Source organism: Vanellus vanellus (assembly GCF_965231255.1).
Source record: "Vanellus vanellus genome assembly, chromosome: 3".
NCBI lineage: Eukaryota > Metazoa > Chordata > Aves > Charadriiformes > Charadriidae > Vanellus > Vanellus vanellus.
This window is the reverse complement of record NC_138907.1, coordinates 18,048,724-18,062,796: the sequence shown is the minus strand read 5'-3', so window position 1 is coordinate 18,062,796 and position 14,073 is coordinate 18,048,724. Positions and strand designations below refer to the sequence as shown.

Below are 14,073 nucleotides of genomic sequence, written 5' to 3'. Positions count from 1 at the left end.
AGCCCAAGTTTTTGGGGAGAGCTCAGGCTGGGAACCCCAAACCGGGCCCCTCGGCGGCCTCGCATTGTGTATGGCAGCAGCGGGCCCCACTTTTTGCTCTCAGGAGCCGAAAGAACAAACCCGGGTATAGTAACCGGTGCCCGGGGACGCCCAGGTGTGTGGCACCGCACGGGGTGCCTCACAGGACGGGGAGGAAAAGGGGAACCCACCGGCGGAGGGCAGAGGAGGGCGCGGGCGTGGCCGGCGGCGGGCAGGCCGCGTCGCCACGGCAACGGCGCCTTAAGGCGGGAGGGCGAGCTAATGGCGGGCGCTGCCATGGCTCACGCTAACCCCGTGGTGAGGGGCGGCGGCGAGGCCGGGCCTGGTGTCGGCACCCGCGGCGAGTGGCTGGGCTTGGGGGCTGCGAACGGCCCGGCGGGGTCTGGCTGCTCCTCCGCGCCGTGGGGGGGGAGGGGGGAAGGAGGGGAGCCGGGGCGGGGGCCGGCGAAATTGACTCCCCGGCCCGGCGTGAGGCGGTGCCGCCTCCCTGGAGGATCCCTGGGAGCCGCCGGCAGTTCCCTGGCGCGGGAAGCCCAGCGGTGGCTTCCAAAGCCACTATTTTTGGGGGAGGGTTCGTTAAAAAAAAAAAAGCGTTTTGCGGGCAAAAGCACGGGGCTGGGGTTTGGTGTGAGCCACTGGCTCGCGTCTCCAGGCCGCGGAGGGCCGTGTAAGCTTAGTGGTGCCAGCGAGAAAGGTGGCGGCTTTTATTCCCCTCTGGGTTTCATCTGCTGCTGCCTCTCCTTACGTGGGACTTTGGGTGGTCCTTCAGATGACGGCAACCCCAGGGGGGCCCTGTAGGCTTCACTTTAAGACGTGCTTTTGGCTTTGCTGGAAGGGGGTGTTGTTGAGTCCCTCCCCACCCCCTCGCTGCATACAAAGAAAATCTGAATTTCTTCGTTCGTGGCGCTGGGGGTTCCTGATACGGATGGGCTGGTTCTGGCAAAGGAGCGCCTGTGTGCGAAGGGGTGAAACTGGAGCACAGAAATGTCTGCGCTCTAACCGGTCTTCTCTAATTTGGAGGCATGTGGTGCTTGAATTTTACAGTTGCTATGTACTGTTTTTATATAGCATAATAAATATTTGTACTTACTGTAAAACTCTACTTATTGCAGTGTAGCTTGGCAGTCCTGGGGAGATGAATAGGCCGGTTGGATGATTTAAATTCAGTTTTTCTTCTGGATTAACAATGAAGGCAAAGCATTTGACATATGGGGTAGTCGACACCTTTTAATGTAGTGGTGCAAGAGCCATCCTTCTTCCCCCCCTCAGTTTCATGAAATGCACTGGGGAAATTCTTGGAGATCTTTAACCTCCCATAAGAAATCATACATGAGTATGGTTATTTTGAAGTAGTGCTATGTTGTGCTGTTAGCTTTTTTTGCAAAAAGTATAACTTCTTAATAACTTCAAGGTTTTTTTTTTTAGAACAAACTTTTTATCATCTGCAGTTTAGAACAACTTTAGAGCAGCAAAGTAGTAATTTGATGTTAAGTTAGAAAAATGTAAGTTAATATCCCAGAATCTTAACTTCTAATATTTCCTAAAAATCTCACCTTGTGTAGGCTCCCACTATATATTATAGTGGTAATGATAGTCAATATTAATAAGCTTTAAATTGCTAAAAGCTTATTATCTTGCATTTGCATCTGAATGGATGAATCTTGAAGTTTATGTGTGTCTGTTGTCCAGGTCTGCCTGGAGGATTAGGATTTAAATACTGACATGGGCAGGAGAAGGGATAAAATGTTGGGTTGGAGTTTTGTTGTAATGTGGGATGAATGATATGTATTGATAACTATAGCTAAACTACTGTAAAGTGTCACCCTATTACCACAAAGGAAAAAAAAACTCAAATTTTTGCAAGTTACTTACATTATGCTTCTGATAGAGCTTGCACATCTCATTTTTAGTAGTTTGTATTGTTCATTGGCCTTTAAGTTAGGGGTGATGACACTAGAATGATACTAAGCAGTAAATGCTGGTTTTAAACTGACATTTTAGATATGCTTGTTTAAAAATACAGCACAGCAATTGTTTTTGTAATGTTTCTAGGATTTTCTTAAGCATTTCTGTATCTGTATTTGAGGCTCAAATCCAGTATTTTTCCAGGGATGTCTGTTCCCAGGGATGTTAGTGGACTTAGAGATCTGGTGGACTTGCAGACCTTCACATCTGACAGAGTATTCCGTTTAGTACACTGATCTCTTCATGCTGTTCAGTTTGTAACAGTAGTTTAATGCAGCGAGATTAGACTTTGTGCTGTCATTTCAAATGACTTAATTTTCCTCTTAAATTGAAAATATCTTGGTGTGGTTTTTTTTTTTTTTTATAGCCTAAACTATACAAGTCTATTATTGAAGATGTGATTGAAGGTGTGCGGGAACTCTTTGCAGAAGAGGGTGTAGAGGAACAGGTTCTGAAAGACTTGAAGCAGGTTTGTTGGGTTCCCCTGCATTAATAGAAGTTGTGTATTTTTTTTCTTTTGAGTTGAGGTACTGGTCTGTTTCTTTGCTCTCCAAATCATGCAAACTTTTGCCCTAACTTAAAGTTTCAGATATCCTGCAAATGATCTATTGGGCTGCTGCAAGTCAAAATTCAGTAGTTAATGTTACTGTGTTTATTGGATAGAATCAATCGATTTACTCTTGGAAAAACTAGAAGTACCTGATTATCATTTTAGATGTGGTTTGTTTTTAAAGCTGACGTCTGTTGACCTTATTCTTTCTGCAGCTTTGGGAAACCAAGGTGGTACAGTCTAAAGCAATGGAAGGTTTCTTCAGGCATAGCCACCATTCTGCACAGTTTACCCTGCAGTTGCCGCACAATTTTCACCGTGTTCTGCAGGCTTCAGCAGGTCAGATGTTGTTGAACACAGCAGATGCATTTTAAGAATAGCTCAGTGATTCAAGAATCTTTTTGGAAGACTTGAAGGTGCTGCAATAATCTTGGTTTGTGATGCTTATGTATATACCTAGCATGATGGAGACCAGTAATTATTTGACAACTGAATTATGACCAATAAAGAATGAATTAAACTTTGATAAACTAATGCAGTTATGTCTACATGGTCTTGAGCTGCTGCTTATTTCCAGTATGTGAAGAGAATTTTAGCCGCCTTCTCTGCAGTCCAGAAGCATAGCCCTTCAACTGCAAATTTACCAGTAGGGTTAAGCTTTGAATTCCCCTTTTAATGTGTGGCATGATGTGTGCAGAGGTGGTGTGACATGTTAGTGCCATGCAGCTTTGACATCATGTTGGAGTTTAATCTGGTTCTGCACAAAATGGAATCTGTTGCTCAAACAGAAGAGTGGGAGTTCTGGGGGAATTTTTTGGTTTGTCTTTCTGTTAGGCTTCTTCAAAGCAGTATTCCATTGCAGAGAAGTACTTGACTTTCACACAGGCTCTGCATCAGGACCCATTCTTCTCAATTAAGCCCAGCTGACCACTGTGGGAATGTTATGGTAGAGTGTAATGCTCAGCTGAGGCCTCTCCCAATGTGAGAGGCCATTAGGACCTTTCCGCATAAAGGACAAAAACCCCATGTGAGATAATTTAATGAAAATACGTGTTGTAGTGCACTTCAGGGTTGGGCAGGCACTCTTTTTTTTTTTTTTTTTTTTTTTTTTTTTTTTTTTTTACAATCTTCATAGTTGAAGATGATTTTGGAGATATGTTGTATTTATTCCATATGGTGAAAGGGAATATACTTTGGGGTTTGTTTCCTGTTGGCGGCTTTATATTTAATGAACTTTACCTTGTTACTCCTAAGTTTTGGAAGGGCAATATTAAGGTAAAACGATCTGTTGAAGCCAGTGTTGTGTTTTTGTTTTGTGGGGTTTTTTTTTTGTTTTTTGTTTTAATTGGATTTGAATTGTCCTATGGCTAGAGATTTTCAAATAGTTATGGCTACCTACATAGTTTGCTTCTTGAAGCCTGGGAAAGCTTATCTTCTCCCACTGAAGTCTGTATTGAGTGCTTTTGAAAATTACACCCTACTGTTCCTACCATTAGCACCACTGGATTTGCTCTGGTGCAGAAAAATACTTGCACGTTTTCCTCATGTTGACAAGGCAATACAGTTTTACATATATGGTTTTGGTCATGTTAAAATGGTAGCATTGCACATCTGTCCTGGTTGATATAATAAATAGAAATGACATGCTTAATTTTTACAGTGTAACTTAAACAGATCAAATAGTTAAATAGAAATATTTTTAAAACAAAAAAAAAAAATCTGCAAGACCAGCTTTTCACAAAATATAAGTTTTATAAATTCAGGGCATACTCCCCCCCCCCCCCCCCAAGTACAGCATAAGCTTGAAGGAACGTAAAGGGAAGTATATTCAAGAGCCTGGATGTGCTTACTTGTTTGTTGATCTAGTGAGTATGAACTGAAGTTAGATGCCTTTAGTTTCAGCAGTGCTTACTGTAAATTACTGAAAGATCAACTGTGGCTGAGAAATTAATATTTTTTGTAAAGTGGGTTGTTTTTTTTTTTTTTCCCCTTATAGCTTCTTTAGTCATCCCAGCTGGCAGAGGTTTTCAGCATTTCACAGCAGGAGACCTGGTAGGTAGCTGTAGTGACATTTTATTTCAATTTTGATTATTCTGAATTCTAAATTATTAAATTTGTCAGTTGTTAATAGGCTTAAGGGGGGGCAAGTATTAAATATTTTCCATTTATAGATGCTTTAGGATAGCATTTAGGGACTGAAAAAGTCATGACAATTTCATCTGTCCAATAAGGTATAGTAGGCAAGGGAGCAGGAGTCCTGCTGAGAGAGAATGAAGAGCTGAAGAAACTCACAGTTGTTACTTCTAGCCTTTTTTTTTTTTTTTTTTATGAAAACCATACAAAGAGAGCTGTAACTCTACTGATTCTGTTTGAGCAGTGAAAAAGGATGAGGATCTACCAGTTGATTTTTGCAAGCAGTGCTGCCAGAAATGTGTTGGAAGACATGGTTGCATATATTTAGCCCATAGGATGGAAGCGTAGTAGAAATGCATGTCTACTGATCTTTTTTTCTTTTTTTTTTTTTTTTTTTATTATGGGGTGTTAAAATAATGTATGGTTGGGAAATGTTAGCACTAGTGAAGCTGGGAGCAGCATTATCTGTGAGGTATAGAAATAATCTAGAAGAAAATTAGTGGTTTTAGAATTGACAGGTTCTGAACTCTGGGAATGGCAATATTTGTTTGGGGAGGGGCTATTAATTGTCAGATCTTGATGAATTTATTGAGTTCCTCTGGAGCCTTAGGCTAACTAGCTTGCCAAGCTGAAACATAATATTGGGAAGATGTTTGTACAACATGCAAGTTTCCTGATTTAAAATTTGGATTTCCCTGGAACAGCTAGTTTGAAAGGGAGCCGTATGTCCAACTCTTTGCTTTCCAGGAGGAAGAGAGAATGTGAAGTCACTTCATAGGCCTAGTCAAGGAGTTTATGCTGTCTGGAGTAATCATAAGCTTAGGTAAAAGTGGCTCTGAGTGGGGAAAAATACCTTTCTGGATGGTGCGTACGTTGAGGGGGGACAGGAAAGTGTTCTGTTAACAGAAAGAGAATGGGATAACTGGAAGATAGGAAACAGTTAGGGCAAGTCATTTTCCTGTCAATAGAGTATTCTTTATCTGTCTAAATCTCAAAAGTCTGAAGCAACTCTTCAGTAAAGATGATCACAAAAAGGCACTCATTCGTGTTTCGTCTGGATATGTTAGTGTGACATTTAGGGCCCTAGGAGATAAAGTATGCACTATTTCTTAATAAAGCTCTTGTGTCTCTAGGGTGCTTCACAAGCTGGTGCAACTCTTACTCTCCCTTCGGGTATTGCTTATCCTATACATGTACCAGCTGGAGTGATGCTACAGACGGCAGCTGGTAAGATTAAAGAGGAGATGTAAAATGTTACACTGCATTGACTGTACGTGGATATTGAAACATGGTGCCAAGCACTGTAGATAAAACAAATGTGAAGTATAGGTGGGTAGAGCCAGTTGTCCTCTTCCTTTGTAGTTTGTGTTTTTAATTGCTGCATGGGGGAAGTAATTACATTGAGCAGTTAGTGTGTCAGTTATGTACACTTGCAAGATCAGTTAACATGGGCTGCCAGGTGATGCCATTTTTTTGTGTTACAACTGCTCACAAATGTGTTCCTTTGTCAGTCCAGACATAGGTATCCCCTCCTATATGAGGGACAATCTTCCATGTTTTAAAAAGGTAAAGACATTCTGGTGCTTCAGAATCAAATTGATTTCTTATTCAAATAAAATTAAACCGTCCACTAACCTTTTTGCTCACACGCCTTTGTGGATAAAACTGCCTGTACTGCTTGTACTGCTTAGGGTGTGATGAGTAGACGGCTTATTTCAGCCATAGATTGACTCCTTCCTCAAACAGCTATTTTTTGATGAGAACTGATGTCACTAGATACCTATTTCAGGAATAATTCCTAAGGTTTTGAGACCTATAGGCTGGTTTCAGTGACCATGTGTGTGGAGAAAGAATAATTAAATTAAATTGGGAACTTAGCTCTGGCATCATAATTCTAACATTGATAACTTCAAGGATTCAGTATTTGGAGTGGTTTTCATACAGTGAGAAGACAGATAATCTACAAGTCTCCCCCCCCTTTTTTTTTTTTCTTTTTTATAAACTAAATTAGTCAGGTTTTTTAGAGGGGATACCTAAGGGTCCTTAAAGGAGTGAACTGTCTCTGTAGATATGGAATAGTTTACTGTTTCATCTTGAATTCCTTAGTTTCTGAAATGACATGGAAACACATTCAAAACAGGATTTTTCTTTCTTTTTTTTTTTAATCCAGTATGTAATTAAATTATTGAACTTACTGCCACAGGGTATTGTGGAGGCCAAAATCAAAAAGATGTATTACACATGATGGTATGGATAGAAGCTCTGACTGACAAAGCCTATGAACACGTAATTTTCAAAGGCTGAAATTGTGCTTGGAGGAAGTACTGCTTTGCAAACATCTGGTTTCTCATAGTTTGCCTGAGTGTTTGCTATTGGTTATAGTGGTAACAGGACAGTGGCCTGGATGAACCTGTAGCTTAACTTGCTGAAGCAGTTTTCAACTCTTCCCTCTGTAGGGCACCTTTATAAGGTAAATGTGCCTGTTATGGTTACACAGGCCCCCGGAGATGCAAGTATTCTACATCATACTGATCAGCAGATATTTCAGCCCCTCGGGCAGCCTTCAGTCCTGCAAGCCAACATTGCCAGTGTTGCACAGGTGAATGCATCTTCTGCCCAGGCAGCTGCTGAAACATTGCAGCCCCAGGAGACTGGTGTCCGACAGAGCATGGTATTTCAACAAATTGTTATGGAAAAAAACCATCTGGAGAACTCTGCCAATACTACATTGGTCCAGCAGCCTTCTGTGAGTCAGCAGCAACTTGCAGCTAATGCAGTGTTGAATCAGCGTGCAGACTCAACAGAAAAATCCCAGCATGGCAATCTTCACACAGCTGTGTTTACTCCAGAATCCTCTGAAGGGTTTTCTCCTGCTGAATCTTTGGCAAACAACTCGAGCCATGTAGTGCTGGATGTGGAGGGCCGGTTAGACATTGAGCCTCAGGGGTCAGCGCAACAGCAGGCGTCTGATGATATCAACCTGATTATCACAGGCAAAAGTTTGGATGATAATGCTGTTCTGAACGATCAGGACAGCATTGCTTTCTCTGAAAAGGTAAGAGCTTTTATTTATCAGCTGGTGAAAAGACATCCATTGGAGATGGTTGTTTGAAGTATCGTAAGAGATGTGATCAAACACATCTGTAAGTGACAAGTAGCACCTCTAAATTATAACAATAAAATTATTTTTAAGTTCATTCTTGAGCTTGTGTTAAATAGCAGTATTTGCTTCTTTTTACATTAAGAATTTGTCACAAATATTGTTGAAATACTGGGATTGAAGAGAATGTAAATCTAAAAAATGTTAAAAGTGTAATGGATAGCTGGAATGTATTCTTAGACTTACTGACTATTTTGGAGGGTAATAGTTTTCTTTTTTTTTTGCGACTGAGCAGACATGAATGACCCTTTGAGAACTTTCACATCATTCTGACACTGAATCTGCACATGGATACTGGCCAGTTGTGGGCAAATTGCTTTTACGGTGTCAGCTGGGATTAGTTTTAACTTGTAATGTGTGAAGAGCATTTAACTTGCATTGAGAATGCACGAGTATGAAAAGTCAGATTTGGGAAGTGAAAATCTGCTGGAAGGAAATGTGTTTCCTTGGGAAAAAATCCTGAACAAACTGGAATTCAGCTAGAGCTGTGTGGAAAATGTCAGTGATTTTAATTAACAGGCTACTTTCCTGACCTCATTTAATTTTTGTTCCAAAATTATTTGCAGATGTTTTAGGTTCAGGCTGGCTTGCTGACTTTGAGTTGTAACACTTGTATGTGATTGAAGCACATCTTAATAAATGCAAATTTAATGACAGTAATGACAAATGACTGTAAATAGAAAGGATGTTATATCGCTCATCTGAACTTTGATAGCAGGATGATGAAGATTGTCCGTAGTAAGAATGGAAGGTCAAAACAAAGTGTTGGGTTTTTTGAACTAGAAAGTGTATATGGATGCGAGCTAAGTGCTACAATAAAGATTTAATGAGAAACCGAAGATGGTTGAAATCTTAAAGCTCTTTTATGCTCCTGTGAACGATCTGTTCAGGAATTCTAGCACTTCTATGAACACTAACTTGAAGTACTGAAATATTTACTGTCTCTCTCAGCTTTTTATACCTTATTTAAACAAAGCATTTTGATTGAGTTGAGGGAGAGGGATGAATTAATCTTGACTTATGTTTAAAAAATGAAAACCCCTATTTTTTTGGCATGGGGGAGTAGCTTGTTTCCTCTTTTTTGTTGTGTTTTTTGAGTTTTCTTTGCAATAGAAATTCTTAAGGCCCACTTGATCGTCTTTGTCTTAAGAAGTTTTTTGAATACAATAGTGTTTAAAGAAAAGTTGAAGAAAATGTCTTTCTAGATTGCTGGGGATTGTTTGTCATGGATTCCATTTAAGGTTAGGTGTAAGAACAAGATTTGCAAATGTATTCAGGGTTTACAAGTAGGCCAGGACTCAAAACTCTCATTTTAGTGCCCCAGTCTTTCTTCTTTATTAAACAAAAATCTCGGGCTTTGTACTGAACATTGAAAACCATGTGGTGTTAATTCACAAGCTGTCTCTGGTCTCTTTTATCCCTGTCAGATGGAACCTACTGAGCAGATGGAATCTAATTTACGATCAGAGAAGGAGATCTGCAGTGACATTGAAAGCATAATTCAGCTAGATGGTACTGGTGATGTTTCTCCCAAGGAAGAAATACCACATACAAAAGACAGGGAGGAAAATGAATTCATTGGCATTATTGAATCAGAGGATCTAAAAGTTCTGGAGGATGAGGATGAGGAAGACGATGATGAAGAATATGACAGTATTTCAAACATGGAGTCTAGCAGCAGTAGTGGTGATAATGAAGAGCCCCAAATAGATATAGTTGAGGAGGTAATTTACTTTTAACCTTTGTGAAACACATCACAATAGTGTGTGTGTCTTGACTGTTGAATTGTTGGACCCAGAACAGTTCCTGGTAAGTTTAATGCAGAGAATGCATAGTTAAGTTACATAGCTCTTGAGATAGGAGGGACTGCTAAGAAATTACTCGGGAACTCATCATGAGGAGCGTGGACAAATGAAAAAGATACTGAGAAGTCATATTTTTATTGGATGAATTGATGAATTAAAGTACTTAATTACCAGAATTAAAGTTCTATGGTAAAACCCTGGCCTCAGTGGAACGGAGTTCTGCCTTTTATTTAAGTAAGATTGGGATGCAAATCTGGGTTTCTTATCCTTCTGAAGGACCACAGGGGATTAGACAAAGAAGAGATCAATGTGATGCAAGTACATATGTTTCCTAGGAAAAGGCTTTTCTTAAAGATGTGCATTTTTGGATCCTAGAGATTCAGAAGAGAATCAACTTATAGCATCTGGACTTCAAATAAATACCAGTTGATTAGTATTCCAGTTGCTGGGGTCAGCTTTGTCAGTTAGCAGTCTTGCTTTTTGATCCGTGTTTTTGTTTAGGGTGTTTTTGTTTTTGAGAATGTAAGCAGATGAAGATGCTTATAAGTAAGCTTTGTGCAACATGGCCTTCATAGCCTCTAGGTCTTGATTTTTGCAATGGTAACCTTTATTGTTTTAGGTGTGTTTAATGTCATGTATATTCAGTGGTATTCTGAAAGATGAATAAAATACAATTTTAATCTCTAGGACCCCTTAAATTCTGGTGATGATGTCAGTGAACAGGACACTCCAGACTTGTTTGACACCGACAATGTGATAGTTTGTCAGTATGACAAGGTACAGTATGTAGTTTTATCTTTGTTCCTTAATCATTCTAAATAATATCTTCAGCAAATCTATGTCTGGTCTACTGTCAGTGCCTTTTAAAGAAAATTTAATGCTGTAATAATTGTTAAAATTACAAGTTTAGCTGACAATAGTCTGAAGACTTACCTGCTGTTTTCTGAAATGGGGATAATCAACAGGTTCGTAATGTCCTATTAAAGGAAAGGGGTCCAAATCTTGCAAAACTAAGATTTGTAAAGCTGCAGAAGTTTATGCATTTTGTTAACTTTTAGGTAATATCAACAGCTCCATGGGTGTATGTATGCATCCTCAGCCATGAATTAAAACCTTTGAAATGGTTAATAGAAAGAAGAATGTGTGCACTTTCTTTTACATTTTTTTGTCTTTGAAGTCCTCAGTGAGAGATTTTTCTGTTGGGTCTGAAAAATCAAAACAGTTGTTAAGGGCCATTTTGTCCTCCTTCAGTTTAATGTTTAAAATTCAACCTTCTTTTGAGCTCTTGAAGATCAAATTAAGTTCTTTTAACTCCGGTATGGTTTTGGACACTTTTATATGTCAATAGTTGGAAAGCTGACAAAACAAAGTATTTTGAAACAAATATGGAAAACTTTGTCTATAGCTTGCTTAAGAGTGTGCCTTGGCATTTATTTTTTCAAAAGTCACTAAGTGATAACTTTTTGTGTGTTCAACTAGGCCTGCCTTAATGGTGCCTGTGGTTTAGGAAACAGTGAGCTGCTAAGAAAATTTCTTTAGTGAAGTGTAACAGATTAAGTGTTTCTGAAACTAGTTATTTTGGAAAATGTAGTTATAAGGATGTGTGTAGAAAATGTATCTGAAACTAAGCCACGGTGTCTATATTGTATTGAAAAGGTACACAAAGTTTTGAAGCTTCATAACTCAGTTTGATGTTAGAGATGTTATAGGTAGTGGATATAGTTATCTACAGAAAGTTTTGTCTGTAATAAGCTGAAAAATTAATTGAAAATTTTTAAAAACTGATAGGAAGTTCAGCATTGGACATACCTATAGGAAATTTAAGATCAGATGTTATTAGAAATTAATAGTTACAGAAGTTGAGGGAAGATGTTGGTAACTTTTCCCTCTCCTATATAGATTTAATAAAACGTGTAGGCCTAGTAGAGAGCAGATAGAAACAGTTATCCATTAAACTACCTTCTTACATACAAGAGAATGCTGTTGGCAAAATTATTGTCCCGTTTCTTTTGGTTTTCCCCTCCTTTTTCTTTCTGGACTTGAAAATAGACTGATGCTTAAAATCCAAGGAATTTTCTAGAGATGCTTAAAATTCCTTCTTTTAGTATTAAACAATAACTTTCTACAGGCCTTTTCAAAGAAGCAGAATATGCACATTCTTTCTTATTGTTTTGTATGGCAATATTTGCTTTTGAGCAAAGTTTTCCTGCTTTTAGCCTTATCCTAACATGTTTGTGCACGCAATATTGCTTTGCAATGTGTATGGGAGAAGGAAAGCACTGCATTTCAGTTAAGCCATACTTGTTTGCAAGGTGCAGTATATTTTGGGACTGATACGCTAACGAAATTGCCCCATTATTGTCTTGTCCTGCCAGTGTTGAGCTGTCAGGCAGCTACCTTTGTGCCACTTTTTTGGGGGGGGTGGGGTGGCTGGTGGGCGAGTGTGTGTGTGTGCTTGCTAAGATTCAGGAGGTTGTTCCCTTGATAGGGCAGGGAATTCATTATAAACAACTGAAATCTACTGCCTGTATTGAATATTTGTGGTGTGTTGAGTGGCAGTGTTTCACATGTTTTGGGCTATCGTGACTTTTAAAGAAAAACAAGGCTTATAAAGAAAATTGTGCTTAAAAACTTTCTTTTTTCTAATGGACGGTCTAATATATATTTTTTGGTGGTGGTGGGCATTGATCTTTTTTTTTTTTTTTTTTCTTCCATCAGATACATCGAAGTAAGAACAAATGGAAGTTCTACTTAAAAGATGGAGTGATGTCCTTTGAGGGTAAAGACCATGTTTTTGCAAAAGCTATTGGAGATGCAGAGTGGTGAAACCTCACTGAAGTATATACTTTAAGACTGTGCTGTTATTCCTGTATGAACCTTCTGTGAAACAACTAGACTTTTATTGTTTTGCCATAAAAAAAAAAAACTAAACCAACAAAGCTGTGATAAAAATATGCAAAATCAGTGCTGTTAATACATGCAAACTGAAACACTGTATTGTTAGCTACTCAACTATCTTTGCTGTTCTTTTCTGATTTGTTTCATTACTTTTCTACTCAAGAAACATCATTGGAATGAATAGCTTTAAAGACTGAAATGTTGAATCTGTGAGTAATTCGAGAAAGTCCTGGAATACTAAGTGACTATATTTAAGTAAATTTCAGTTCTGTTGGTTTTCTTTCTGCTTTTTAAAATTAGAGCTAAAGTGTGACTTGGAATATAAAACTACACAGTTGTTGGTGATACTATATATTTCTTTTCAAAAGCTGCTGAGTAAAAAAGGAAGAGCAACATCTGTGCAAGTCTGAAACCTGTGGCGGTTTCAGCTGTGTACTTATTTCTCCCCTTTCCTTCCTCCCTTGATTTTATTTTTCTGTTCCTTTGTTTGTCGGTTTTTGACTTTGGCTTAAAGGCAAGCACTTTAGATGCAAGTCAGGAAATGTGGGTGGAAGACCCTTGAGCTCTCACTATAGGAGAATTATTATTGTTTATTCTCAGCCTTCTATGTCTACTGAGATGCAATGAATAGTGTGATTTAACATTAAAATGTGATTTATTTTCACTGTCAGTGCAAAGTCATTTAAGTTTGCTTTTGTACATATCCACTACATCCTAGGAGTACAGACCAGTAAGCTGTGAATGATACAAATTGTGCATAATAATAAAATGTCATCTCATATACATTTCTAGCAGAGTTGTTTTTGTGTTCCCTAAATATAAACTTTGCTTAGAGAAATGTGTACAAGCCATGCATGTGACAGTAGCTCACCCTGCCATGAGAAGTGCATTCCCAGCAGTATTCAACATTAGCTTTTTGTTTGTTCCTATAGCAATAGAGGTCAGAAAGAAGTTCTGCACCTGTAGGTCTGGGCCTTCACTCTTTGGAGCTGCAGTTTTCCCCTGCCTAGCTCCTGTTCCTTGTAGGACAATATTGGAAACTAAATGGTAAAGCCTCAGCCAGGCTGACTCAGAACAGGATATTCTTGCTGGAAGGGCAGTGCTATATGCGAGGGTATGGCACGCCTTCCAGCTGCTTCTCTTACCTCTGCTGACAGAAGACATCATGAGACATTTTGGTTGTCTGTACTCCCTGGGAGGACACAGAGGCATTGAGAAAAGGGAAATAAAGGGGAGAGTTGGAGAGAAGGAATATATAGAAGAAATGGGGGGGGGAGCTAACCCTTGTTGATAGTGCTACAAACCCTTGTGCTGATGGCATAAACAATAGAGATGTAGTTTTTTAACAACTATTGAGTTTCTTGCATGCTTTTTTTTTTTTTTTGACACATCTGCTGCTGTCCAGTATCAAAGACAGGACGCTGAACTACAAGGCCTGACCCAAGCATGGCATTTCTTTTGTCTTTTTATAGATATTGTTGCTGGGATGTGAAGAATTGTGTATACAGAGACAGTTAAAATAT

At 39.2% G+C, this 14,073-nt stretch overlaps 1 protein-coding gene across 1 annotated transcript; it reads left to right on the top strand.

Annotated features, from left to right (window-relative positions):
* Nucleotides 1-315: 315 nt before the first annotated feature.
* On the top strand, nucleotides 316-12,478 carry GTF2A1L (general transcription factor IIA subunit 1 like; the record flags this gene model as incomplete). Its single annotated transcript, XM_082480295.1, has 9 exons — nucleotides 316-336; nucleotides 2,372-2,473; nucleotides 2,770-2,893; nucleotides 4,551-4,606; nucleotides 5,821-5,914; nucleotides 7,144-7,742; nucleotides 9,275-9,571; nucleotides 10,340-10,429; nucleotides 12,371-12,478. The coding sequence occupies 9 exons, from the start codon at nucleotides 316-318 to the stop codon at nucleotides 12,476-12,478; spliced, it is 1,491 nt and encodes a 496-aa protein (XP_082336421.1).
* Nucleotides 12,479-14,073: the final 1,595 nt, after the last annotated feature.